At 48.8% G+C, this 25,115-nt stretch overlaps 1 protein-coding gene across 1 annotated transcript in view; it reads left to right on the top strand.

Moving 5' to 3' along the window:
• The window catches only part of ACAP3 (ArfGAP with coiled-coil, ankyrin repeat and PH domains 3), a 118,733-nt gene extending 100,766 nt beyond the window's left edge, over positions 1–17,967 (top strand). The window contains exons 21-26 of the mRNA XM_077837201.1: positions 369–461; positions 990–1,210; positions 1,905–2,014; positions 2,999–3,109; positions 3,236–3,297; positions 15,645–17,967. Coding sequence (XP_077693327.1) covers positions 369–461; positions 990–1,210; positions 1,905–2,014; positions 2,999–3,109; positions 3,236–3,297; positions 15,645–15,751 — 704 coding nt within the window. The 3' untranslated portion in view covers positions 15,752–17,967. The remainder of the gene's footprint in view (positions 1–368; positions 462–989; positions 1,211–1,904; positions 2,015–2,998; positions 3,110–3,235; positions 3,298–15,644) is intronic.
• The last annotated feature ends 7,148 nt before the right edge of the window (positions 17,968–25,115 follow it).

The raw sequence follows: 25,115 nt of genomic DNA, 5'->3' as shown, positions 1-25,115 counted from the left end.
AGGGAGCTGGGCAAGCTAACCCACCACAGGCAGTGACGGGTCAGCACATGCCGGTGACTCCCGCAGGGTGGTGGGAAAGCGCTCGGGAGGGCACAGCCAGGGCAGCTACGGATACAAGCAGAGCATTGTCATTATCAGCTTCTGACTCCGCACACCCCGCTGTAAAGTGCTCTCTGCGGCTGCTCCTTGCCGGCCGTTCACCACCCGGTCTCCGGGCCCCGCTCCTGGGGCTCGGGCCAGAAGGAGATGCAGCGGGGAAGGCTGGAGGGTCCCGCGAAGGCCCGGGGAGACGGGCGCCCTGCTACTCCATGAGCAGGCTTTGCCCGCGTATTAACACGGTCTCGGTTTGTCTTCTGTTGGCCCCGCAGGTCTGAGTAGCGACAGCGGGCTGGGCGGCAGCACAGACGGAAGCACCGATGTCCTGGTGTTCGGCTCGGTGGTGGACAGCGTCACGGAGGAGGGTGAGCGTGACGGGCCTCGGCGTCGCCTCGTTGGCACGTGCCGCACTGCATCGTGCTCAGGGATGCCTGACCAAAACGTGGGGGTGGGGGGCACGGGTTCGCCAAGCAGCGCACCTCCATAACCATAATCTCCCCACAGCGTTGCCAAGGGGAGTGACCCCTGTGTGCCATGCCCTGAGCCCCAGAGCAAGGAGCAGTTCCCACCCTTTATGCCCGGGCTCTCTAGAGAGGGAAGGTGTCACCCCCTAGCCCTCCCTGAGGTTCTCCAAAGAGTTGCCCACGCCTTGCCCAGGTTCTTCCCTGGTGGGGATAGTCGCTCCATTCCTTCCCGGGTCCCCAGAAGGGGAAGAGATCACCCCTTCACCCTGTGCGCTTGGGGCATGAGCCGCCGTCAGTAAACAAGGCCCCAAGGCCAGGAGGGGGCAGAAGGAATGGGAAAGTGGGGAGCCCCTTGGCAAAGCTCGACGTGGGGTCTGTGCCGTTGACTCATCCCTCCTCTCTCTCCGTCCCCTCCCCGCCCCCCGCCAGAGTGCGAAGTGTCGGAGGAGTCCAGCGGCGAGGCGGAGATAGAGCAGGAGGCCTCGGACCTGGAGGACCTGCGGGAGTTGCACCCTGGCCTGCTGATTTACAAGGCAGCGCAGGCCAGGAACTTGCCTGTCATGGCAGAGGCCCTGGCACATGGCGCCGAGGTCAACTGGGTGAATGACGAAGATGAAAACAAAACTCCTCTGATTCAAGCTGTGATGGGGGTAGGTAGGGCTATGCAGACCCTGGGGGAGACTGGGGGGCTGGTTCAGCAGAGCTGATAACGCAGCTGGTTAATGCCCTAGAGTCCTGTGTTTAAATCGGTCTCAGATGCCAAGTGTGCCTAGTTTGGTGGCATTAGAGGCTGTTTGTTCACACTGCAAAGGGGCTAGTGCTGGGACTGGAATCAAAGCGGGCGCTGCAGGCCAGGACTGAGGTGCATTGACCGAGTGGCAGGTGGGGGCCAGCACTGGGATAGCAGGGGGTGCAGAAGTCTAGGTCCAGGTGCATTGGCAGAGGGAGGCCTGTACATCACCCGTGTGCATGTCACCAGGTACCAACCCCAGTGCTGCTTGTTTCTAATTAGAAACTCCCCCTTTAAAATGAAGCCTTCCCTTCTTGGGGAAGGGATCGGATGAGGATTCAGAGAGTTTAGCCTGATAAGACAAGGAGGGAGACCCTTCTGGAGCTGCTTTGGGCATATTTATTCTTGCGTGTCTATCTCTCCAACTGTAATGGATTATTTTGTGGTTTTCCATTTCTTGATATGCCTGACATTGCTGGGGCAGCCCTGGGATGGGATTCGCATTGTGAATGCTGTGTGATCTGCTTGACTCTTCCCCGGGGCAGCCTTGGTTTTTATCAGCAATCCAGCAGTGCAACAGGACTCAACAAAACTTCTCTCCCTCTTCTAAACAGGGCTCCTTGATAGCCTGCGAATTTTTACTCCAGAACGGAGCAGACGTTAACCAAAGAGATATCCGGGGCCGGGCTCCTCTGCACCATGCCACGTACCTGGGGCACACTGGGTAAGTCCCTCACTCACTCCCGAGCCCACGGGTTGGGTCGTACCGAAGAGCCCCAGTGGGCTGGTGCGGCTGGGTTTTTGTGAATCAATTATTTGAAAATCACACGTTTTTCTAGCTACTGGACAACAACCTGTTTGGTGTGTCAGGGATAGAAGAGCCCAATTCCCCCGTGGCTGGCATAAATGGAACCCTATATGCTGTAGGTCTGACTCTGATCTGGTCTTGACTTCAGTGGAGTTACTTCTGATTTGCACCAGTATAAATGAAAGGAGAGCAGCATAGATTTATTTTTATTATACTGTTTCTTTCTCCTCTTTCTGCTCTGATTCATAGCTGCTCGCTGCGTTTATTATGATTATTGTTCATGTAGGGGCCCTAGTCATGGACTCCAGTTGTGCAAGGTGCTGTACAAACACAGAGACAGTCCCTGCCCCAAATTCTCTCCAGTCTCGGCTCTGTTTTTCACCCTGTGGATTTATTTGTCCCCTTTCCCCTTCTCTGCTCCCATTTCCCAGCTCCTCTGAGTGTACTATGAGCTTGTCCTGGACGAATCCTCTAATGTTAGAGTTCAAGTTGAACGTTCAGTTCGGTCATGCAGCAATTGGGTGGGTTTGAAGTTAGGCAAAAAGTGTGATCACCCCTGCTTCTGAGGACACGTAACCCTTTGGGGTGAAATTCATCCCTGTGCCGAGGGCAAGCACGGAGCATAGCGGCCACGCTGCATATGATCTGGTGTCACTACCCACTAGCGCCATCTGAGTGGGGCAATGGGGTTTGGGTCCCCCATTCACTCACTCACTGTCACTCATGTAGAGACCCACACTGGCCTCAACTCTGACACCCTTTGCTCCTGTGCAAAAGCCTGAGCGGGAGCTCGTCCCCTGTCCGGAGAGCAGGCTAGCCGTGAGAAGCACAGCGCCACTGTTGTGGTTCGGCCGGGGAACCTGTATTTCTGCTCTGAAGTCTTTCATTTCCCATTTTCAGCCAGGTCTGCTTGTTCCTAAAGCGAGGCGCCAACCAGCATGCAGTGGACGAGGATGGCCAAGACCCCCTCAGCATTGCAGTCCAGGCAGCCAACGCAGACATAGTCACCTTGTAAGTGTTGTCTACCTTTGGGGATATTGCGGCTGGAGCTAGGCCCCAGCTTTGCGAGCAATCTCCAAGCTAGTCAGGAAAGGATAATAAAACCTCTTCTCCTTTTTTCCCTCTTTCTCCCTCTAGGCTGCGTCTGGCTCGAATGAACGAGGAGATGCGAGAAGCCGAGGGCCCCTTCGGACAACCAGGTCAATATCCCAGCAACAGCCCCACTGAGCTCCAGTACAGGAAGTGTATACAGGAGTTCATCAGCCTTAATATAGATGAGTGTTAGTGACAACTCCCCACCTGCCTCTCCTTTGCTGTCTTGAGTGGGCTGAATTCAAGAATGCCGCCTGAGCCCCACCTTTGGTGTATATTGGTGTTTCTTGCAGATTGGCCTGATTCTGATGCCTACGGCAGAGAGTCCAAGAGCCACAGAGGAAGGAGAGGGAACTTTGTGTTAGTGTGTAATTCTCATGCTTGACTAGAGACAGTCAATTTCACACAGGAGGAGATTCAGGGCACACCACAGACCATGGCTCATGGATTTGAGTGTGCAGGGAGCACACGAGTTTAGTGTAAAAAAAGAAAAGAAAACCCTTTATTGGCAGAAGAAAATCACCAACGATACAGCTGGATGATATGTTTGGAACCCGCTGTGTATTTGTAGCGCTATAGATCGGCCCTACACCCGAATTATCGTATGAACAAAGTTTGTTTGGACAGTGTGCCGTTGCTGGAGCCCTCTCTTATCAATGGTGCTCAGCAACTTGAAGGACTCGTTAGCAAATGGGGTGACTGCAAGGTTTGGAAGTTGTCAGATCCGGTTTAAAATGCTAATGCGGGGGCCTCTTAAGTCTGGAGGAGGCAAGCTGCAGGTAGAGATCCTCTGCTGCAAAAGGCACACGGGATGGGGCAGGAAGGAGAGACATGGCCGCCCACCTTACATGCTCTCAGGTTTAAACCAGCAAAGCTCCCTTTTTTAAGCCAACAGTAGCTAGCTGGTCAAAGCCATAGCTCAGCTGCTTCCTGGACTAGGGTGCGATGTGGTTAGTGTTACTGAAGCAGTGAGGCTAATTTTTTGTGGCCAGGAGAGGCTCATCGCCGGCGATGGGTTGTGTGCCAGGGAAGAAAACTAAAATCAGACACCCACAGCCTGAGTGGCTAACTCAAGCAGCTGGGTTTTTTCCCTGGTCAGATTTCCTACTTAGCCCCTTTCTGAGAAGGGGATTTCTATTTGTATGCGTGTCCCTAAATGCTGTCGTCCCTCATGCTGATGCATGCGAGCAGGGCATTTCTGCAGCAGGTCCAGGGAATCCGGATTGCTCCATTTCCATTTACTGGAAGGACTATTTTGGTTTTTCTTTTTTTGCTGGAGGGGAGGGGGAACCTGTTTTTACTCCGAGCCACTTTGGATTTTATGATCTGTGTTTTCGATGAGCTTGCGGTGTTTCACCAGAGATACCGTCACCACGCTGTCATTTCTTCAGAGGGCTTGGAGCTCGTGTATAAAATTGGAAGCCCAACCTGTGATTGTGTATTACCATGGAAAGCCTCACTGTGCTCCTTTAAGAGTCCAGTCCCACTGAGCGCTGAGTACCCCAAATGCCATTCAAGCCAATGGAATTTGGGGGCTCTTGGTGCCTAACAGGAGAAGCTCAGGATCTTGAAGGCTGAAATTCTTAATCAGGAACACAAGAGGCCAGGAAGACTTCCTATCCCCTCAGTTAAGCTAGCAGTGATACACCGTAATATTTCTTTCCATCAAATACTTGTCCAATTCCTTTAATAAAAGCCCTACTCCACATACCAGCTGCTGCCCTTGGTAAGTTATACATCTGCTGGTTGCTCTCTGTGGGCATATTTCTGTCCTCAGGTGCAGCACGAGCAAGCAGGTTCCACTCAAATCTATGCCGCACATCCAGGGCTAGAACAGTGAAGAAACGCCACCCAATTCCTTTAAGTCCTTTCTCAGCTAAAGGGCTGGATCCTGCTCCTTTGGAAGTCAAGGGAAGTGTTGTCACTGACTTCAGTGGGGTCGGGTACGTCCTGAAGCTGTGCCACCCACTTCCTATCTTCCCTCGTGGCTTCTTTCCTGTCTGCTCCCTTCGAAACTGTGGGACGGCCACTCCCCGAACTCCAAGATCTCATCTCAGTTACACCCATGTGCTGTAAATCTGGAATAACCCTACTGAGTTTGCTGGAGTTGCTCCAGATTACCACTAGAGCAGACTCTGGATGGCTTCTCCCCTCCACCCCTCAGTATAAAATCCCATTCTCTCCAGCCCTCCGCTGTTCCTTCTCCATTTACACGCCCTCCTGTCAAGCACAGAGATCACGCCCGTGCTCTTTACATAACATGCCATTACCAAGGCTGGATTATGTAAGTCTTCAGCATTTACATAGTGCTGCTGTCTTCCTGCCCTGTACACTTGGTGGGACCCACAGTAAACCTTGGACCACCTGCACTATCCCTTTTAATCACACAGCGCCTGGTTCTGACACCATTATGCAATCCATACTTAGGCAGTCCTTCCTCCGAACTCTTCTCTGAGTGCATGCTGAGTAAAGGCTTTAGGATGCCTATCGTGGTACTTACTAGAGGCTAAATGCTGCAGTCTTTGCTAATGCCATACTCAGGCAAAAAGCCCACAGACTGCATGAGTAAAGCCTGCAGGGTTGTTGGGCCTTTTGTAGTGAAATGGTCACTTGTTACCTTTTAAGTACAAAGAATGGACATTGATATTTTAGTCCCTGTAATTCAGGGGGCAACTTCCTGGTGTCTAGATTCTGATTTTGGTGTAAATCTGGAGTCACTTCCTTTGAAGTCAGTGGAGTGACTCCAGATTTACACCAGTATCTATCATGTCTAACGTAGCTAGAAGTGCACACAGTATTGTAGAGGTGGCCTCCTCTGGGGTTGGAATGTTTCCCTTTGATTAGCACTTACAATGCCCTCCGTTAAGGTTCTTGTTTTCTGTTAAGCGGGGTGCTGAAGGCGATTGCGTTTGACCCAGCACTTCTCCATATCCCTCATCCACTTCAGCTTCGGAGTTTTCAGCATAGAACCACTAAGGGTATAAACCATCTGTTCTCGTGATGCCTGACCTCATAACCTTTCATTTCTCTGCACTCCACAACATTGCCTTCTCACCTGTCCAAATCACGTTAGGTGTAAACAGCTTGAAAACTGACTGACCTCTTCTATTGCATCACCTTTTCCTCTGACACCTCCGACTGAGTTACAGCCTGAGCGTGCTCCCACTGAGGTCAAAGGGAAGTTTGCTGTTGAGTTCAGTGTGAGTAAGATCAGAAACCTGTTGAGCAAAACCCTGGACTCACAACTCCTTGGTGTGAAATTTTCTGCTTGATGGTATCGCCATCTGTGCGGATCTGTGATGGTTTAAGAAACTGCCCAACAGTGAAACTCCGTTGTCCTCCTCAAATTACCATGAAACTGTTATATATATATAGGGCTGAGCACTCTGCCCTCAGACCAGCGACACAGTTAACCACATGCTTAACTCCAACAGGAATACTCACGTGCTTAAACTTCAGCCTGTACTTCTGTGCTTTGCTAGATTGGGCTCAGAGGGCTCAGGACTATGCAAGAACCAATCCATGTGCAGCTGAATATCTGCTGCTTATCTTGGCTTAGGAACAGGCGGCTTCTCTGTAATTAAGACTTGTTGATTATCCCATCCCGTCCCATTTTATGTAGAAAGGCTAATCTGCACAAAACCTTTGCTCGCCCGCATGTGGTTCCCTTCAAGCCATGTCCTCCCCTAGAAAAAGGCAATATTGAATTAAAACTAGAAAATTTCAGGACACGCCAAAGAAAAAAAGCAACACGTTGATCATTAAACCTCCTGCTCTTACCCTGCGTTAACGAAACCCAGCCTGGTGGTTGCTGGAAACGTTTTCCCTCATGCGGTGTTAATTGGCTCCAATCAGTTTTCTGACTCTGAAGAGGAGTTAGAAATTTGGCTGATCCTTTCTATAAACCAGTGAGATCTGAAGGCGTGGCTTGTTCACTCCAGGCCATTGTATTTTACAGTCGACATTAGTGACTCATGAGAACAATAGTGTATGGTTTGGAACGTACAAGCTTGGAATCACTCACTGTCCCAGTAAACGTGGTTAAAGAATATGTAAATACTGACACAAAAAGCAGTATGTCTGGCAAGACAATTTATCTATTTAAAATGTATCGGTACTTTATTTAGAGTCAATGTATAAAGCAACTTTGTGCACTTTTCCTACTTACAGTATTGGGTTTTTTATGTTCTTTTGTTATGGATTTTGTGCTGTCTTTTTTAATCGGTAAAATTGTTAAGTATTTAATTTATTATTGAGATGCCCAGAGGACTAGTGCAATTTTCATTCGATACAGTTTGGCTGTATTTAATGTCAGGATTTTTTTGTAACGTTACTAGGGCCTATATTTTTAAACTTGACTTTTTTTCCCCTCTCCCCACTTCCCTTTCTTTTTTTCTTTTCCTCTTTTTTTTTTTTTTCTGGTTTTTTTTTTCTTGTAAAGAGAATGCAAGGCATCTGATGCCTCACAGCTTGAGATAGGGTAGGACACTTAACAAATCTGGCAGTTTCTAAAACAAAATGTTTTTCTCCGGGGAAAAAACTATGTCTAAGAGACATTTTGCAATGTTTTCTATGTTTAGTTTATTTTATTTTTTTTGGAATGAGAAATGTGTGCGTGCGCGTGTTTTGGGGCTTGGGAGGGAGGGAGTGTTGGGGAAATTGTACATAAAGTTTGTTTTCGGCAAAGCAAAGAGCCAGTAAGGCTACACAGGAGTCTAGACATAAAGTCACTGGGTTATTTTTTTTTCTCTTTAAATATGGATACATTTCTCTGAGTGTTGTACAATCTTATTTGAAATTTCTAATGCCAAAATTTCTGTCATTCTTCCTTTATAGCTCTTCTTTTCAAAGAGTTTGTACATTACATACATGACAGTAACTTGGTTGCAACTGTGATTAACGTGAACAGATTTGCCTTTGTCTAGAAAGCGACACCCAGGGTATTACCTCAACATAGATGGGCCCAAAAGATGATCTCCAAACTGAAGATTCTCATGCTTTTGGGGTATTTGAGATCTGGGACAAGCTTTGAATATTTGTTCCAACTATATTGTGGCCAACCCAACATCCTGGATCCAAATACTTGAATTGGAGGGTCTGAATTTTGCATTTTAAGCACATCTTCAATTCTAGATTGGATGGGTACAAAAGACTTGCAGATTGAGATTATACTCTCTGTTCAATGTGTGTACAAACTGGCAAATTGCCATCTAAACCAGAGAAACTACCCCCCACTCCACACACTCATTATTTTAATATTATTAATCATGATAAGCTGAGTCTGTGTGCCTTGCCATTCCTTCCAATAATTCTGTCAAGGGGAGAAATATTGGTGCTTGTAAAGCATGAGAGTTGGCAAACTGAGACTGAGATGAGCATGAATTTCTCTAAAAAGAAAAGGAGGACTTGTGGCACCTTAGAGACTAACACATTTATTTGAGCATAAGCTTTCATGAGCTACAGCTCACTTCATCGGATGTCATTTCTCTGACATTTGCAACATCTCAGACTGGAAAATTTGAGTGTTATTTCCACACGATGAAAAATGGATACTCCTAAAGAAATGCATTGAGAGGCCTCCAGTAGCCTCAGATTAATGGACACAGCTGTTGCTGTCTCCTTCCATACGACCAGGAATGCTGTGTTGTGCCATTCTGCTGCAGTCCTGTCTGTTAAACCCCGGGGCATCCGTGCTTTCACCCAAAGGCAAAAAAGCATGAACAGACTAAATGTTATATTAAACAACTGATCAGCTGATGACAAACTTGTGCGTGTGTGTGTGTGTGTGTGTATTTGTGTGCGTGCGGAGAGATGTGATGATGAAAGGGCGGGAGGGGAAGGGGAATGGGAGTTTGAAAGGACACGAGAAAAAAATAAATAAAGATACCAAAATACCGAGTGCTGTTTCCATAGGAATATGATGTGTAACGGTCCAAGCCCTGAAGTCTGCAGTCGCTGCATCACCAGAGTGTGGGAATAAGGCTCTTAAACTGAAAGACAAGGAGTCGGTGGGAAGATGGGGCTGTCAGGTGGCCAGATATGTGTGGGAGGGGGAAAGGGTGGGGGGCTGTCACACGGTTCCTGAACGTAGCAGAGTCATGAATGTCAGTTTGCAGGGCACTAACAGAACCCATCGATTTCTAGTGCAGGAGTAAGATGGCAGAGAAGGGTCAGCCAGGCAAGGAGCCCGGGGCTCCCTAAATGAGTCTCAGTTCTTAGCGTCTCCCCAATAGCTAGGGAATTGTTTAGTTTGTACATCCATGTGCTCCATTAAGGTGCATTTTTGGAAGAACCAGGCTGCTGCCTTCTGCTGCACCGACCCCTGTTTGTATAAAACCATCTCAGCTCAGCTTCCATCCATCACGTCCATCAAACAGCACATGAATGTCAGGGTGTATTAGTCCTGTGACGTGTGACCCCTCTGGGTCAGACCCACGGCCGGAGCCAAGGAAGGATAAATCCCAGGGGGATAAGCTTGGATCAGTGCAAGGTTATGTTAACTGGCAGCCCTGAATGAAGGCTTTCGAGCCATTGGGGAGCAAAGCCCAACCGGCTTCTTGCCTGGCCCGAGACTCCATCACTTCCTACCTAAACAGCACGGAAAGAAAGAGGATCTTTCAGCCAAGTCGAAGCTGCTAGGTGTGGTTTGTTTAATAGGCTCTGGATGCACTAACAGCTGGGGCTGCTGTACACGGGACTTACCCTTGCTGTAAATACGCTATCGCATATTAATCTCCTTCACTTGCCTGCTTTCCATACAACTTGGTGACCCTTTTTTTTTTATTTCCCCTTTGCCTCTACAGTCTGTACTGAGTATAACTATGGAACTGACTATTCTATATGTTATTATCTTTGTACAATTTTCAAACCGTTGCCATGGTGTCAGCTTTTTCCTCCCCCCTTCCACCCTCTATTGTCTCTTGAAACACTCTTAATAAAAATCTAGATAAACTCCTTACCTCTTTCTGCTTTGGCTCGTTTTATTTACTGAGGGTCTCTTGCCTGTATTAACTGTAGCTACGATATTATCCCCTTTTGACCTGTTATTCTTCCACTGCAAGCCACGGGCTGAACTGCGTCAGCAAACAGAGTGGAACAGCACATAAATATTCTGCATTTTTGAGTGGCTGGTTAAGCGTCCCTAGCACTATCCTGTGATAACATCGTGATTTCAAACCACTTGAAAGGGACACTGGGTCAAAGGTGGCCGATTCAAAATATCCCCTACTGTGTCTTTTTTAAGTACTTATTTAACTTATCCAGCATACGATCAGTCCTGGAAAAGGAGGCCTTGCAACACAGCTAAAATCCTACATTCCCACCCTCAGGCTGAGCACTTTAAAGCCACTTCAGTCGCAAGGTTGTTGTCCTTTGCTTACCATCAGATAATCTAATCGCAGGTGCCTTTTGGAAGATGTCTCCTACTTCAAGGTTTCCATCACTCTCAGAGCAGCAGAGAAACGCAGACACTACGTTGAATTATTAGCTCCACTTGTTCTGGTGGGACAAACAAATCTATTTTTTAAATCGGGTTGGGTTTGTGGATTTATGAGGACAGTCAGAACAGTTTAATATGGGAAAGATCATTACAGTTATCTCACGTGTCCTCATCCCTGGTTGTGTCTCCACCTCCCCCCAAAATGGCAAGGCCATTGCATATAGAAAGGAAGGATTAGGGGCACTAGCCTAGACTTTGGAGACCTGTGGTCAAATCCCTGCCCTGCCACAGATTTCTTTTGTGACCTTGGGCAAATCATGTGATCTCTCTGGGCCTCAGTTCCCCATCTGTGCCATGGGGATAACAGCAGAACCCTGCCCTCGAAAGGGTATTGTGAGGATAAATACATTAAAGATTGTGAGATACTCAGGTAATGACTAAGACATTTCTACAATAATGGGGGCCAGATAGGTAGCTGAGATAAAATTAATCTGTGGAACTGGATGCCTCAGGATATTATTGAAACAGATAACTGAGCAATTTTCAAAACTATATAATTAGCTATCTAGCTGAATAAGACTACATCAGTGCTTGTGGACATGATCCAGCTACTACTGGAGTCAATAGGAGTGTTCCTAGTGACTTCACTGGGAGTTGAATGGGGCTTTATGTTAACAATAACAAAACTTATGAGTTTTCAAGCTTCCTGTTTGATTATATGAGTTAATCACCAATGGAGTGCAATTTGCTACCATGGTATATCAAACTGCGTTATGGCAGCTTCACGCCTTCTTCTGATCATTTCATTATTAGCTGTTGGAGACAGGATACTGGAATAGATGGACCACCGAGGGGGCGGCGGTCTTTTCCAATGTGGCAGCCCCTATGAGCTTAGTGACAGGATGCCTTGACATATACTTAAATGTGCTGCGTGATTCATTTGTAGGGATCTAGAAGAAATGCGCTCTGATGATGTAAAAACCTGCAACCTCAAGTGCATTATGGTAGCTCCATGCCTCCTGCAGACAAATCCAACTTGGGCTACTGTCAGAGACAGGATCCCAGCCCCTCCAGTAACCCCTATGTTAGAAATGACAGCACTTTCTCTTTATAAGATATGAAGTCACCGCTCCTTGGTTTACCCCAGGATTAGTAGGTGGAGACACTGTCTGTTTCAAGTGAGCAAACCAGGCCTGATTCCCTCCTTGCAGCTCGTGTTGCCATTTACATCTGTGCAAAATGGGTTTGAAAAGGTACTCTTGTAATCTGGCAGCGTTTTTACACGCACTTTGCACGAGTGTAAATGGTGCGCCAAAAAGGTGCATGGCAGAAGAAAATCTGGCCCAACACCGCACTTGTGAGTGCTAGTGAAACTCACCCTACGTGAGTTAGGGAGACCAGACACTCCTCCACCAGCTCAGGATTTGCGAATGAACTGTTGCTTTGGGGGGATTTCAGTCTGATTATTTTGGGATCCAAGTGGGTTGTAGGATTACTGGCTCACATTCGCAGTTACCCCTGGACGTTGCAAAGAAGGGGGCCTTTCAGTGAGACAGTTATGATTCCCAGGGAGGGCCGGCACTGTTCTGAGCCCTGGAAGAGGTAAGAACAGCCTGGGAGCTGTTCTAACTTACACCAGCTGGCTATGGTCTCTCAGGGACTATATGCCAGTCGAGCATAGCTTGAGAAGTGTGTACTCCAGCCATATCTTCTCCCCATGCCAGTGCAGAGTGGGACTTGGCGAGGTGGTGAAGGAGCTGGTGACAATGGCTCTGTGTCAGCTGAGAACTCCCCACGCCTGGGGACTTCTCAGCATGTGAAATCTGGCTGCTCGGGTACTAGTGTTTGTCAGATCTAGCACTGCTCAGGTGGTGCAAAAGAGCTGGAATAAATGTGAATGCTAGAAAGAGAGAGAGAGAGAGACAGAGAGGAGCCTGAATTGGATTTCGGTGCCTTTCTGGAATGAACTCTTCATACAGTCCGGCCCAAAGTGTGATACTCTGCAACCCGTCCCATCCCTGGCAATACCCTGATCCTGGGGCATTACATCTGGCCAGATGTCTCTCCCCCCATATCTATCTATCTATCTATCTCTCTATCTATCTATCTATCTATCTATCATCACAACCATCACCATAATATTGAGGCTCTGGGCCCTTCTGAGTAACTGATGAATATTCTGAATGCAAGTGGATTTGCCTGTGAACGTTATGATTCCCCTGAAGTTGCTTCTGTCCATTTTACCTGCAAGGGCTCAATCAATCCAAAGCCTCCCCTGTTATTGTCACCTGTGCACTGTGCATTAGCACATCCGTTCTGAGAACTGGGACTCCAGCCTCTAAAGAGTTAATCTTCTCTTCGTAGGAAAACAGCTCGCTCATCTATATAGTCTATAAGAAAGGAAGGTGACATCCTTCGTTCAGAGAGGGAGCAGGCAGGCACAAAAGTAAACTCTTCTCCAGGGGTGGGATGTATGTAAAAGGCTATCAGTTTGGGGGGTCGCACTAGCCACAATTGGGTAGAACACCCAGCTGTTCAAGCCAGTGCAGACAGCGGAAAATCTGCAGGGGTCTGGGGACAGTAGCCCTGGAGAGTTGAGGGTAAAAGAGAATGCAGCCCACTCAGTTACCTGGACCTCCAGGGCCACACTGGACTGACTTCAAGGGGGGCTATGCCGAGTTACGCCAGCGATGGGTCTGGCCTCTAGATTGTTTTGAGATTTAGCATTTAGTGCAGCCCCCGTGGCTGGTTGGGAACCAGGCACAAGAATCCAGGCATTCCCACTCACCCCTGTAAATCAGTGAGAGTGCAAGCCCAGCAAAGGCTTGGCTGGAAATGAGCTCCATATTATTATTAATTATTATTATTATTATTACTATTATTTGATTTGATTGGCAGGAGCAGCAGGAGTCCATTGTTCCAGGGGAATGTACCGATGCATAACGTACCCCCTAGCCCAGAGAGCTTACATTCTGAGTCCATAACGTTAAAAGAAGAAACTCCATTTGTGGAGTAATGAGTGGGGACTTCATGTTCACATAAGGATTCAGTTTACTCACTGCTGGCTCGTGGCATATGCTCATGCCCATATCTCCAGCCATCTCCGGGAGAGCACAGCTACTCTGCAATTCAGATTACATTGAAAAAGGCCAGAAACCTTGCCACAGGGAGCAAAGATCCATGGGAGAAAGACCCGGCCTGGGACCAAAGCTGTCTGGAGCTACCAGATGGTGTCACTCCCGACCTACCAGTACTCAGTGGGAACAGTTCCGCAGACGGCTGCTCCTCGCACGGACTGGGAGGGGAACAGACCCGGGTCCTTGACACGTCAGGGCTTCGGTAACATGCACCAGTTTTAAACCTAAACAAGCCAAGAGACTGTTCCCCAAGAGACTCGCGCATGTGCACAAGGGAGCAGCCTGGAGGCAAGACACCGCCTCCCTCCAGGTACCCCCTGGACAATGGCTGGGCCCAGTCGCAGTCTGTGTGCTCTCCCAAGTGCTCGGGCAGGCAGTGGTGCGTGCGTGCGCCCCTCAGGGGTCCGAGAGGAGCTGACGACCCACCCACTGGCCGGTGGACCTGGCCTGGTGAGGAGCGGAGGCCAACGTGGCACCGCTGCCCAATGCAGCCTAGTGGCTGGAAGCCACAAGTGAGCCGGGCATTAAATCAATACAACTAAACACACCTTGCAGGGAGAACGTCGCTCGTGACAAACCAGACTGAGTGCACACAGCTCCCTGGCGGGGGCCGGGAGAAAGGCTCAGATGCTGTGTTATTTCACTCTGGGGAGGGAGCACTGTCATGCACCCCTGTAGCCTCTTCCCCAGCCACGGTCTGTCTCTGCAGCGGGGAGGAGGCAATGAAGACGCACTGGATGCTTCCATCGAGCTGCCTTGGTGAGAGTAGGCTTCCTGTCAGGCAGTTCGCACCAAGCCCCCTTCACCCTGCTTCTGACACCAACACCCCAGGAAGGAGACGGCGAGGTGGGGGCCCCCTGCCCTTGTGTGTTTCCCTCTGGGTTCGCATGCTGATGTGGTCACAAGAGGAAGTTAGCTTAGCAGCCTTGTCCTAAATTGAAATAGTCCCAGCCCCTGCAGGGACGGCTCGGCCAGCACTGGGATTATGAACGGGCTGCAGGTGTCTAGTGATCCCTGCGAGGCTTTGCTGGAGCATCTGCACTGAAGCCTTGCGCACGCCAAGGGAGCCGGGACGGCTCTGGGCCTTGGTGCTGGGACACCGCGCCCATCGCGCCTCGGTCAGACGTTTCAACCCAGCCCCGGCGTGGCAGCCGTGGAAAGTTGTTGCCGTTTGATGGTCTATGTGCAATGAGTTGTTGTTTCCCTCCAGCATGGGTGGACAGGTGTCCCCCTCCCGACCCTCCGTCACGACCCAACATCCCGTCTGGGCACCAGCCGAGAGGTCAGGGACTACAAGCCAACTACCATCTTATCCGTGGTCCTTGCAGGTCACAGGGAGGTGCAATGGCAGGGCCCATTGGGGGAAGCTTTCATGGCTGGCTGTGCTGTGCTGGGGAGAAGTATCAGGGTAGAGGGCTGCCAGGTTGGCTCCTTAACAAACCCAACCCTCTACTGGCTCATGTGCCTGGATACTTAACGAGAAAGCAATGGTCAGAGATGGATGGGGGCGAGGGGGAATGATCCCAAAGCGGGGTGAGAAGCAAGAGTCGTGATAAAGGGTAGGTCTATCAAAGTTTAGAAACAAACCAGTTCCTATGTACAAGGAGTTCAAAGTCAGAAGGTGACCTTGTGGCTAAATAACAGTGCAGGGCTAGCTAGGAGCCAGGACTTCTGGGCTCTATTCACGTCTCTGTCAGGGACTTTCCTGGGTGGCTCCGAGCAAGTCACTCAGGCCAAAACGTCCAAGTGTCCGCTAATCCTGGGTGCCTTTTTGGGGAGGGGGCGCATAGGGCTGGGTTTTCAGAGCTGCTGAGCACCTTTTCCAGGCATCGAAGAAGTGCAAAGGATAATGTCGGGATTAACTTGTCTTCCCCTGCAGGAGATGCGACGTACCTCGACATCTTCCGGGAGTTCTCCCACATGGCCTCGAACGACCCTGAGAAACTCAACCGGCGGAGCTTCCCCTTCAGCCACTCCTGCAGATAGCCCCTCCCCTCCTTGTCCGAGGCCTTCGGCTGGAGAGTCAGCTGTGAGCTACCAGAGCCCTGGGAGAGCGGGAAGGGGGAGCGGTTTGCCAAGGCGGAATGGGTCTGCTGGGCTCATCTACTGGAGGAAGACCCAGCCATCTGGTCCCTGTCCAAACACACACTTATGGAGCACGCAGTGTTTATTCCAGTGCCTGCTTTTGTATCCACATCTCAGACCAATGACCCGTGGTGACATGACTAACCAGCCAGTGTATCCAAACAGGGCTGAACCAACTATGCAAAGAAATCCCTGTTTCTTTGCAGTTCACTCCCTCAGCCCCTGGGCCTCCCTCGGGCCAAACGCCTGCTCAAGTCAATGAGATTTGACCTTCGGTTTGTTAATGACTAAAAGGTAGGGGGCCACACATCCCATCACTAAAAATAAGGGGTAGCAAAGGGGGAACCAAGCACCTTTTCTGCAGAATATGTTAATCCCTGCAAAGCTGATTTTTGCTGCACCACTGGGATATCAAAGCTGACACAGCAGGAGCATGGGACAGGAACGGAGAGACGTTTTCACACAGACACCAGCAAAATGGTTTGCCCAGGGCAGCAGCAGCGTCCTTTACGTCAGTTGGGGCAAATGCTGGAAGAAGAGAAGTGACTTTCTGCGTTAGGGAGGGACGCATTCCAGGGATGATATTCCTGCTGAGCTGTGGTTAGTATTTGAATAGGTTCATTCTCAGATTTTATCCTTTTTGGTTTAGAAACCCAAAGGATGCAGAAGAACTCATCAAGGAGAAAAGTCAAAACATCCCAAAGTTGACACAGGCTGGCAACCACCTCAGAAACATGGAATATTGGCTGCGAGGCGGCAGCAGACCCCAGCCGCAAAGAGTTTAAAGCCACGACAAATGACTTTCTGTTGAGGTTGGGCCTGTTTTGGGGACCTAGAGTGTCTCACCTGTGTTGCTTGTGTATTTGGTTTCTGCACAGAGGGATTTTGGGGCTTACCCTTGGAGAATAGGGTGTGAAGATCCTCTGAGCTCCTTCCTGACAGATGTAGGAGTGAATATAGCTTCTGAGCCCTTCCCCCTTGGGAACGGTTCGTGTTAGACTCTATGAAAACCATAAGGGTTTGACTTAAATTGCTACCTGTTTCTGTCCAGCAACCCAAGTTATCAGAGAGGTGGTAACAAGTACAACCAGCAAAGAAGTTGTAGCCATGTGTGGCTAAGGGGTTCATTAGTCACGGTACCAAACCCAAATGAGAAGATAAACATTTGTGAATGCCACAGGCAGTGTGTTGTTGGGGCATATTCTGCCTTCCGTTATAGAGGGGTAACCCAGGGCACAGGAGAAACCAAAGAGGGGTTCATGATGGAATATTCAGCTGTGCATCTGGTTTCAAACACCTGAATATTCAGGGGTGTGTGCGGTGTCTGGATCCAGGTTGTCAGTACTGGCCTGTCTGGAGTAAAAACTTCAGCATACAGGGGCCTCACTGGAAAAAACCACAACTTTTCCAGCTGAGCTTGAACGTTCCTGGGCCAGCACACTGCCAAAGACGCTGATGTCTTATGCTGCTGAACCAGATTTGCAAATGAAGTGAGTTTAGTCAGCTCCACTTGGCTAAGAATGGCACAGCACCAACGGCCCGTTGCACTACTTTGCATGGCTGGTTTTCCATCACCCCCACACACTCTAATTCACTGTAGGCTGACCGCCACCCACATGCAGCTTCCCATGCCTTTTAGTGGCTGTGTGGCTCAATGGCTAGAGACCCAGACTCGGATTTAACAGACCTGGATTCTGTTCCTGGCCTGCTGCATGGCCTATGGCAAATCACTTCACTTCTGTGTGTGCCTCGTGTGTTAAGTGCCTTGAGACTCTTGGGTGAAAAGCCCTATGTACTATTATCATAATTATACTATGGGAGCTGTGCATGCAGATCTGAAAACAGAACCTGGCCCTCGCCCCCTTGAAGAGTTTTGTAGCTCATGCCTACTGTGTGTCGCAACGCTAGGAGAGCAGAACTCTTCCTGTACGGCATGGCTTTCATTACTATTTTTTTACCTGTAATATTATTTCATCGCTATAAAAAGGGTTATGTGTGGACTATACAGGTATAGGCACCATGACAAATTAAAGTGGATTGTCAGAATGATGTATATAAACCGTGTTTACATGCTGAAATGTAATATATCATAAGGCAGAAGAAATGTATTTTTTAAATAAGGGGGAATGGAAAAGTCTCACATACAAGTGATACCTATTAATTGGAAGTAAAATATGAGAATTTTTGTTTCGAAAACCAGGCGTGTTTCCTCATTCTTTCCAGTCTAGGCCTCTGTAAACAAATGGAGCATTTTAGTTGGAGAAGGTTTTTATAACGTGAGATTTATTAGGCACTCATTTATGGCTGGAAGTCGGGAGGGCGGGAGGGGGGACAAATGAATTTTCCTCCAAGGAGATGCAGGGCTCCCAACCTTTTTTGGGTAGCTGGCATGTTTGATTCAGATTAAGGCAAAGCCTAGCCAGGTCATTGAAGTCAATGGGAGTTTTGCCATTGACTTCAGTGGAGCCAGGCTTTCACCTCAAGATTGTTTCCGTTCCAGAGTCTCCTTGGTTAGTGGTGGAAATAATTGTACATGCTCCGTCATGAAATAAAAAAGGACAGATTCCATGGCGAGGCGAAGAGGAGATAGAGTACCAGCCTAAAGTACCAGAACTGGAGACTGGGAACCACTAGACTCCATGAGAGAACCATGAGCTCCTAGGTCCCTATCCACAGCTATGACCCTGAATGTTTTCTTCTTTTGTCTCTGCAACTGTGATCCCCCGTTGCAGCTGGGAAAGATGAGTGTACATCAAAAGATTAGATAGATAGATAGATAGATAGATAGTCTACTGGGAACTGAGACTATACGCTTTCTGGGGACTGTCCGTTTGCTCTGCGTTTGTACAGTGTCTAGCACAATGTGGTCCTGGTCCACGGTTGAGACTACTCAGTGCTGTTGCAATAACATCAACGGCTGGACAAAGACCAGAAGCTCATTTAATGTAGGTTACCAAACAGGCAACAAATGGGTAACAACTCTATGTCCCTCCTGACTTGGGCTATTGCTGAACTATTCAGTACCATTTTCTCTTATCTGGTGTAATGACAGAAACAAGGGTGAGAGAGACAAGGTGGGTGAGGCAATATCTGTGAGCGGACCAACTTCTGTTGGCAGAAGGGACACTTTTTTAAGTTTGGCAGAGCTTTTCCTCAGGTCTGGAGAAAGTCACCAGAGTGTCCAGCCTAAATACGAGATGAAAGAGATTGTTAATCATAAGGGGTCATTTTCATTTTAAGTGGTCTCCTACTCATAGATAGATTCATAGATACATAGATATTAAGGTCAGAAGGGACCATTATGATCATCTAGTCCGAACTCCTGCACAATGCAGGCCACAGAATCTCACCCACCCACTCCTGCGATAAACCTCTCACCTATGTCTGAGCTATTGAAGTCCTCAAATCGTGGTTTAAAGACTTCAAGGAGCAGAGAATCCTCCAGCAAGTGACCCGTGCCCCATGCTACAGAAGAAGGCGAAAAACCTCCAGGGCCTCTTCCAATCTGCCCTGGAGGAAAATTCCTTCCCGACCCCAAATATGGCGATCAGCTAAACCCTGAGCATATGGGCAAGATTCACCAGCCAGATACCCAGGAAAGAATTTTCTGTAGTAACTCAGATCTCACCCCATCTAACATCCCATCACAGGCCATTGGGCCTATTTACCATGAATATTTAAAGATCAATTAATTACCAAAATCATGTTATCCCATCATACCATCTCCTCCATAAACTTATCGAGTTTAATCTTAAAGCCAGATGGGTCTGTTGCCCCCACTGCTTCCCTTGGAAGGCTATTCCAAAACTTCACTCCTCTGACAGTTAGAAACCTTCATCTAATTTCAAGTCTAAACTTCCCAATGACCAGTTTATATCCATTTGTTCTTGTGTCCACATTGGTACTGAGCTTAAATAATTCCTTTGCCTCTCTGGTATTTATCCCTCTGATATATTTATAGAGAGCAATCATATCTCCCCTCAACCTTCTTTTAGTTAGGCTAAACAAGCCAAGCTCCTTGAGTCTCCTTTCATAAGACAGGTTTTCCATTCCTCGGATCATCCTAGTAGCCCTTCTCTGTACCTGTTCCAGTTTGAATTCATCCTTCTTAAACATGGGAGACCAGAACTGCACACAGTGAGGTCTCACCAGTGCCTTGTGTAATGGCACTAAAACCTCCTTATCTCTACTGGAAATACCTCGCCTGATGCATCCCAAGACCACATTAGCTTTTTTCACGGCCATATCACATTGGCGGCTCATAGTCATCCGATGATCAACCAATACTCCAAGGTCCTTCTCCTCCTCCGTTACCTCTAATTGATGCGTTCCCAGCTTATAACTAAAATTCTTGTTATTAATCCCTAAATGCATAACCTTACACTTCTCACTATTAAATTTCATCCATTAAATTTTACTCCATGTGTGAGCCCCTTCTGTTTAGCAATCTGCCCCGCTTCATATTTAGCTTGGACTTCCTGGTTCCTCCAGACCTCAGCTCGAAAGCTTATCCCTTCCTCCAAACCAAGTTGGTCCAATCAAGACATTACTTCACCTATCTTGTCTCTCTCATATACGGAGACCAACACAGTTACAACAACACTGCAAGAAACAAATGTGGCATTTAAGCAGCACCAAAGCAACCAAGAGACACTTGCAATGTAGCAGTTTATTAGATACACATGCAGAAACATAAACAATTCCCCCATAATAACACCTGCTCCATCCTACTCCATATATACGTCCTACTCTTTTCTGACCTTAAATCTCAGTCAGTGTCTGAAAAGTGGAGGGAGGCCTGAGGTGTGAAGTTTGGGGCTATCTAGATCCTGGCTATTGGACCTCTCCATTTCTCCAGGACTATTTCTAATGGGTCTTTCCTACACTCCGTCTGTTGCTTTAGCAGAATTGCATAAAGGCACAAATTCCTTCTAAAGAAAAGGCCATGTAGGCTTTTAACTCCTGCATCAAATGGATATCCCTCTCTCTCCCCCATGACAGGTCACACTACCAGTGACTTTGGTTTTGAGGGGATAGTGGGACAATGATTATACATAGGCTGAGGATAGGGTTGCTTCCACCTGCCTCTTATTCCATTTTGTCTCACTGGTGACCACAGTCTGGAAGGTAAATAAATGACAATGGAAAATGAGCAACTTGCCATGTATTTATCTGATGCAATCATTATCCTTTGTGGGCTTGAGACCTAAAGAAAAAGCACCCACAAGGACACAAATTCCAAGCTGTAAAGTCCTGACTGGCTGGAGGGTGAATGCAGGTAATCAAGCACTATGGTGCAAGAGTCCCTTAAGCAAATGGGTTCATCTTCTCTAGACAATTACAGTGACCAGCTATAACTAAGATTTGGAAACACGGGAAAACCCCGATAAGGAGAGACCGGGTCCTAGTCGCTGCATTCAGATACACATCTGGATTATGAACACTGCTGAAGTTCTGGGTGTTTGGAGCTGAGATATTGATTGGGCCATGTGGTGTACTCCTGATATATACTAGACACGTTTCTGGCTATCATATCTACCGTGCCCATCATCTTGGTGTCAAGCCATCCTCTGTATACTCTCATGCTGCTTGCCTTTTACAGAGCTATATGTCCTTTGCAAGCCATATCACCTCTTGTTTCCATCAGAAAAACAATAATCTCTGCAGCAGAAAGAGGTGGTGGTGAGGTTTAATTCATTTGTTTTTGTAAACCACTTTAAGACTGAGATGGAAGGTGGTGTAGAAATGCAAAGCATAGTCACTAAACACGCAGCGTACCTGCAGGGTCAATGTATGGTCATTTCTGTCTCCTAATCTAAAGTGCAGGTTACAAGGTAATTACAGTAGGGCCTACCCTGTGTGATTACCCATAACCTTCAGCAATAATGAGAGGCAGTACTGGCTAGTGTCCAGCTCAGAAGTCTGAGATCTGATCCCAGCTCTGAGTTGCTGTGGGCGGCTCTAGGCAGGTCAGTTTCCACCTCTGCAAAAGGAGGAGGAGAATCTTTACTACCGTTTCTGCCAGGGACATTGTGAAGATTCAGTATGAATGCTTTGACGACGCAATGTGCTGGTTAAGTACTGATTAGGATGGCTGTTATTATTATTGGAACATGTGCTTAGAGGGAATTTCACCAAAGACCACACTTGTGAACAATACAGTATTTGTGGCCTGGGCGCTCCAGTCCTTATGCTGTTATGTCAGCAGTCAGATCCTCCCTCTCCACCCCCCTGACTCATTACTGCGTCTACTCCCGAAGCATGCTGCTAGGGGGATCTGTGCTCTGGGCGGTGGCAGCTTTTCAGTCGAAGGCTCCTGCCCAACTACGGTTACTATAGCTGGTCACTGTAATTGACAAGAGAAGATGAACCCGGTTTGCTTCAGGGACTCTTGCTCCATAGTGCTTAATCACCTACATTCAGCCTCGAGCCAGTCAGGACTTAAGGCTTGGAAGTTGTGCAATCACATGCTTTTCTTCTGTAGGTCTTTAGCCCACATGGGCCATTATGGACGTGAAGGAGCCTCACTTAGGAATCCAGTGATTAAAGGAATGAACTTTCCTATTACAATGGGAGACATGACAGACGACTCCTGAAGGGGAAAGAGGCCCCCCCCCACCCCGTGCTCCAGCGGTGCTCTGGATTCCAAGCCAGTGAGGTTTAAGGAGATCCCTAATGACTGTTTAATGCAATTAATGTAGCCTCTACTGAAGATAAACTTCACAGGGAGCAGCCCTGGGCCACCAGCCCTTTGAAGCAACGTGCGTGGGTTTGACAGCACCTCAGGGAACAAAAGAGGCCGGGCTGCCAAGGCTCTGACAAGAGGGAGTTTCAGTGATTGGGTAACTTATTGGATGTTTCTTGCTATCAATCGCCGCAGCTCCAGTGGGAGGAGGAGGCATCTTGGGAATATTCCCAGCTGGCTCCCTCAGGAGTTCTGGGCTAGCCATTGGCACCTGCGAGGCCTAGGATGACCTTGCCTCTGTGACTGAAAGGCAGAAGCAAAGTGCAGCATGCAGACGTGGTGTTAGGTACAGCGGTTCTCAAACTGTGGATTGCAACCCCATTTTAACGGGGTTGTCAGGGCTGGCTTAGACTTACTGGGGCTCAGGGCTGAAGCTCGGGCCCCACCACCCTGGGCCAAAGCCTGAGACTCAGGTTACAGGCCCCCTGGCTAGGGCTGAAGCCCTTGGACTTCAGCTTTGACCCCTTCCCTGCCCAGGGCAGTGGGGCTCAGGCTTTGGCTCTGGCTCCCCGACCCGGAGCAGTGGGAATCAGGTGGACTCAGGCTTCGGTCCCCACTCCTGGAGTCATGTAGTAATTTTTGTTGTCAGAAGGGGGTCCCGGTGCAATGAAGTTTGAGATCCCCTGTGTTAGGAGCAACGACGCTCTAATCCCTTCTGTTGTCTTGGGGCAGCATTAAAAATGTGTTTCCCTCCCAGCCATTCCCATACGGGCAGGAAGGCAATAACCTGCCTCCTATTTCCACTCCCTCACACCTGCCTCTCTCCGCCAGCCATTCACTTTCTTCTTTCTTTGCCCCCTTTCACCAGCGGTCCAGACTCTTAGCGGCACATCGGCAGCACTGGCTCCCCGGTCCTGGTAACTCTAAGCAGTGAGTGTGTCCTGTCAGGTCAGAGGGGATGGCTCCCGCCATCCAGGCAGCAGGAGCCCATCTATCCCCTCCCGCCACCCACTCCATGGCTAAGGGTGATGGAACAGGTGTCACGGGGTGGGCCCCTGAGTCTTTTCCAGCCTTAGTAACACCACCCACAATCCCAGGGGCTCTTCACCACCACTGTGCTTTGAGACACTCTCCCCCGCCTTCAACAGGCCTCAGCCTGGAGTGTGGTTTACACACTAGTTAAGTCACTAGCCAGCTTCCCCTCTTGTTCTGGGGAAGGGTACAGTACTAGCAGCCCTCTGTTCGGTCTATTCCTGCCTTCCTCAGGCTCCCACTGCCCTCCCTCCCACTGCCTTTCTGTCTGCTTATATAGTCCCAGCTGCTGGGGTTACTTCCACCCACTTAGCCCCTCAGCTGTATCCCCACCAGACATGCCAAACCCGTGAAAAAAACGAAGAAATTGGGCTTGTTTTTGGCTTCATTGACTTGTGAGTTGCTTTTTGGCTAGTTTTTGGTTTGCAGCTTGTTTCTTGTTTGGCTCGTAGCTTGCTGCTTCTTTTTTTTGATTGGCTCCCAGCAAGGGGGAACAAGGCGGGGAGAGAGTCAGGGGTGCACAGCGGTCCCACCACAGTCCCAGACTGCACGCTGGGGGGATCTAGTCACATAGAGTGTTGGGGTTCTTAGGGATTGGCTTGTTTTGGCCTTGTTTTGAAATGGGATTAGCTTTTTTGGCTTATTCTGAAAGTCAGGGTGCTTATTTACCACTTGAAAGTTGGCAGCTATGATCCCCACTCAGTTAATTGGCACCCTCTGTCTTTCGCCCTGGTCCCAATTAGTGTATCATGGTGGGGATGGGAGTGCCAGGGTGCTGCATCAGGTCCTGACTCAGCACACCCAGTTTCACAGGCTCATGTTGGAGGTAGGGTTGCCAACAGTCCCGTTGCAAATCAGCCCGGGACGCCTTTTATCCTGTATTTCAACAGATTAAAAATATTATCATGATGAAAGCCAGGTTTATTATTCCCTTCCCCTCCCGTGATAGAAAGTTTGTAAAATTGGACAATGTAGTAATGCAGAATCGGCCCCATGATTTACTCAATCAATGTACCTCTCGTGCAGAGGGTTCCAAACTTTCGGGGGGCACAAAGGCCTCATGGGGCCTTGCTGAAAGGCTGTAGTTGGGGGAGGGGGGCTCTGTCTGGCAGGGGAAGTGGACGGGGCTCTGTGCAGGTGGTCTTGGCTGCCAGGACCAGGCTCCCTGCCTGCCTTGCTCCCCCAACTGCTGCAGCTGCGCCAGCCACCATCAGCAGTGATTCTCCTCTGCTGGAGACATTGGCAGAGACTCTGCGAGCAGGGAACAGAAGGTGACCCCCCCCCAAGAGTATTGACCCCCCCCGCCAGACAGAGCCCCTTCCTGACCCTGGCCCTTCCGCGCAGCCCTGCCACAGCCTGCTCGGGGAAAGCAGACAGGGTTAATACCCCTCGCTCCCTGGCTGGAGGTGACAGAACGTCCACATGAATTGCAAACCTGGGCTTACATTTGCTGGACCCAAGTCCCACAGGTACGCTAACGGGTCCATAGTGCACCATGAAGACGTTCTGACTTGGGGCTGTGGCTTGCCCTGAGTGCACACTGCAAAA

This window comes from Eretmochelys imbricata, chromosome 18 (assembly GCF_965152235.1).
Source record: "Eretmochelys imbricata isolate rEreImb1 chromosome 18, rEreImb1.hap1, whole genome shotgun sequence".
Taxonomy (NCBI): Eukaryota; Metazoa; Chordata; order Testudines; family Cheloniidae; genus Eretmochelys; species Eretmochelys imbricata.
This window is presented reverse-complemented; position numbering and strand designations above follow the sequence as displayed.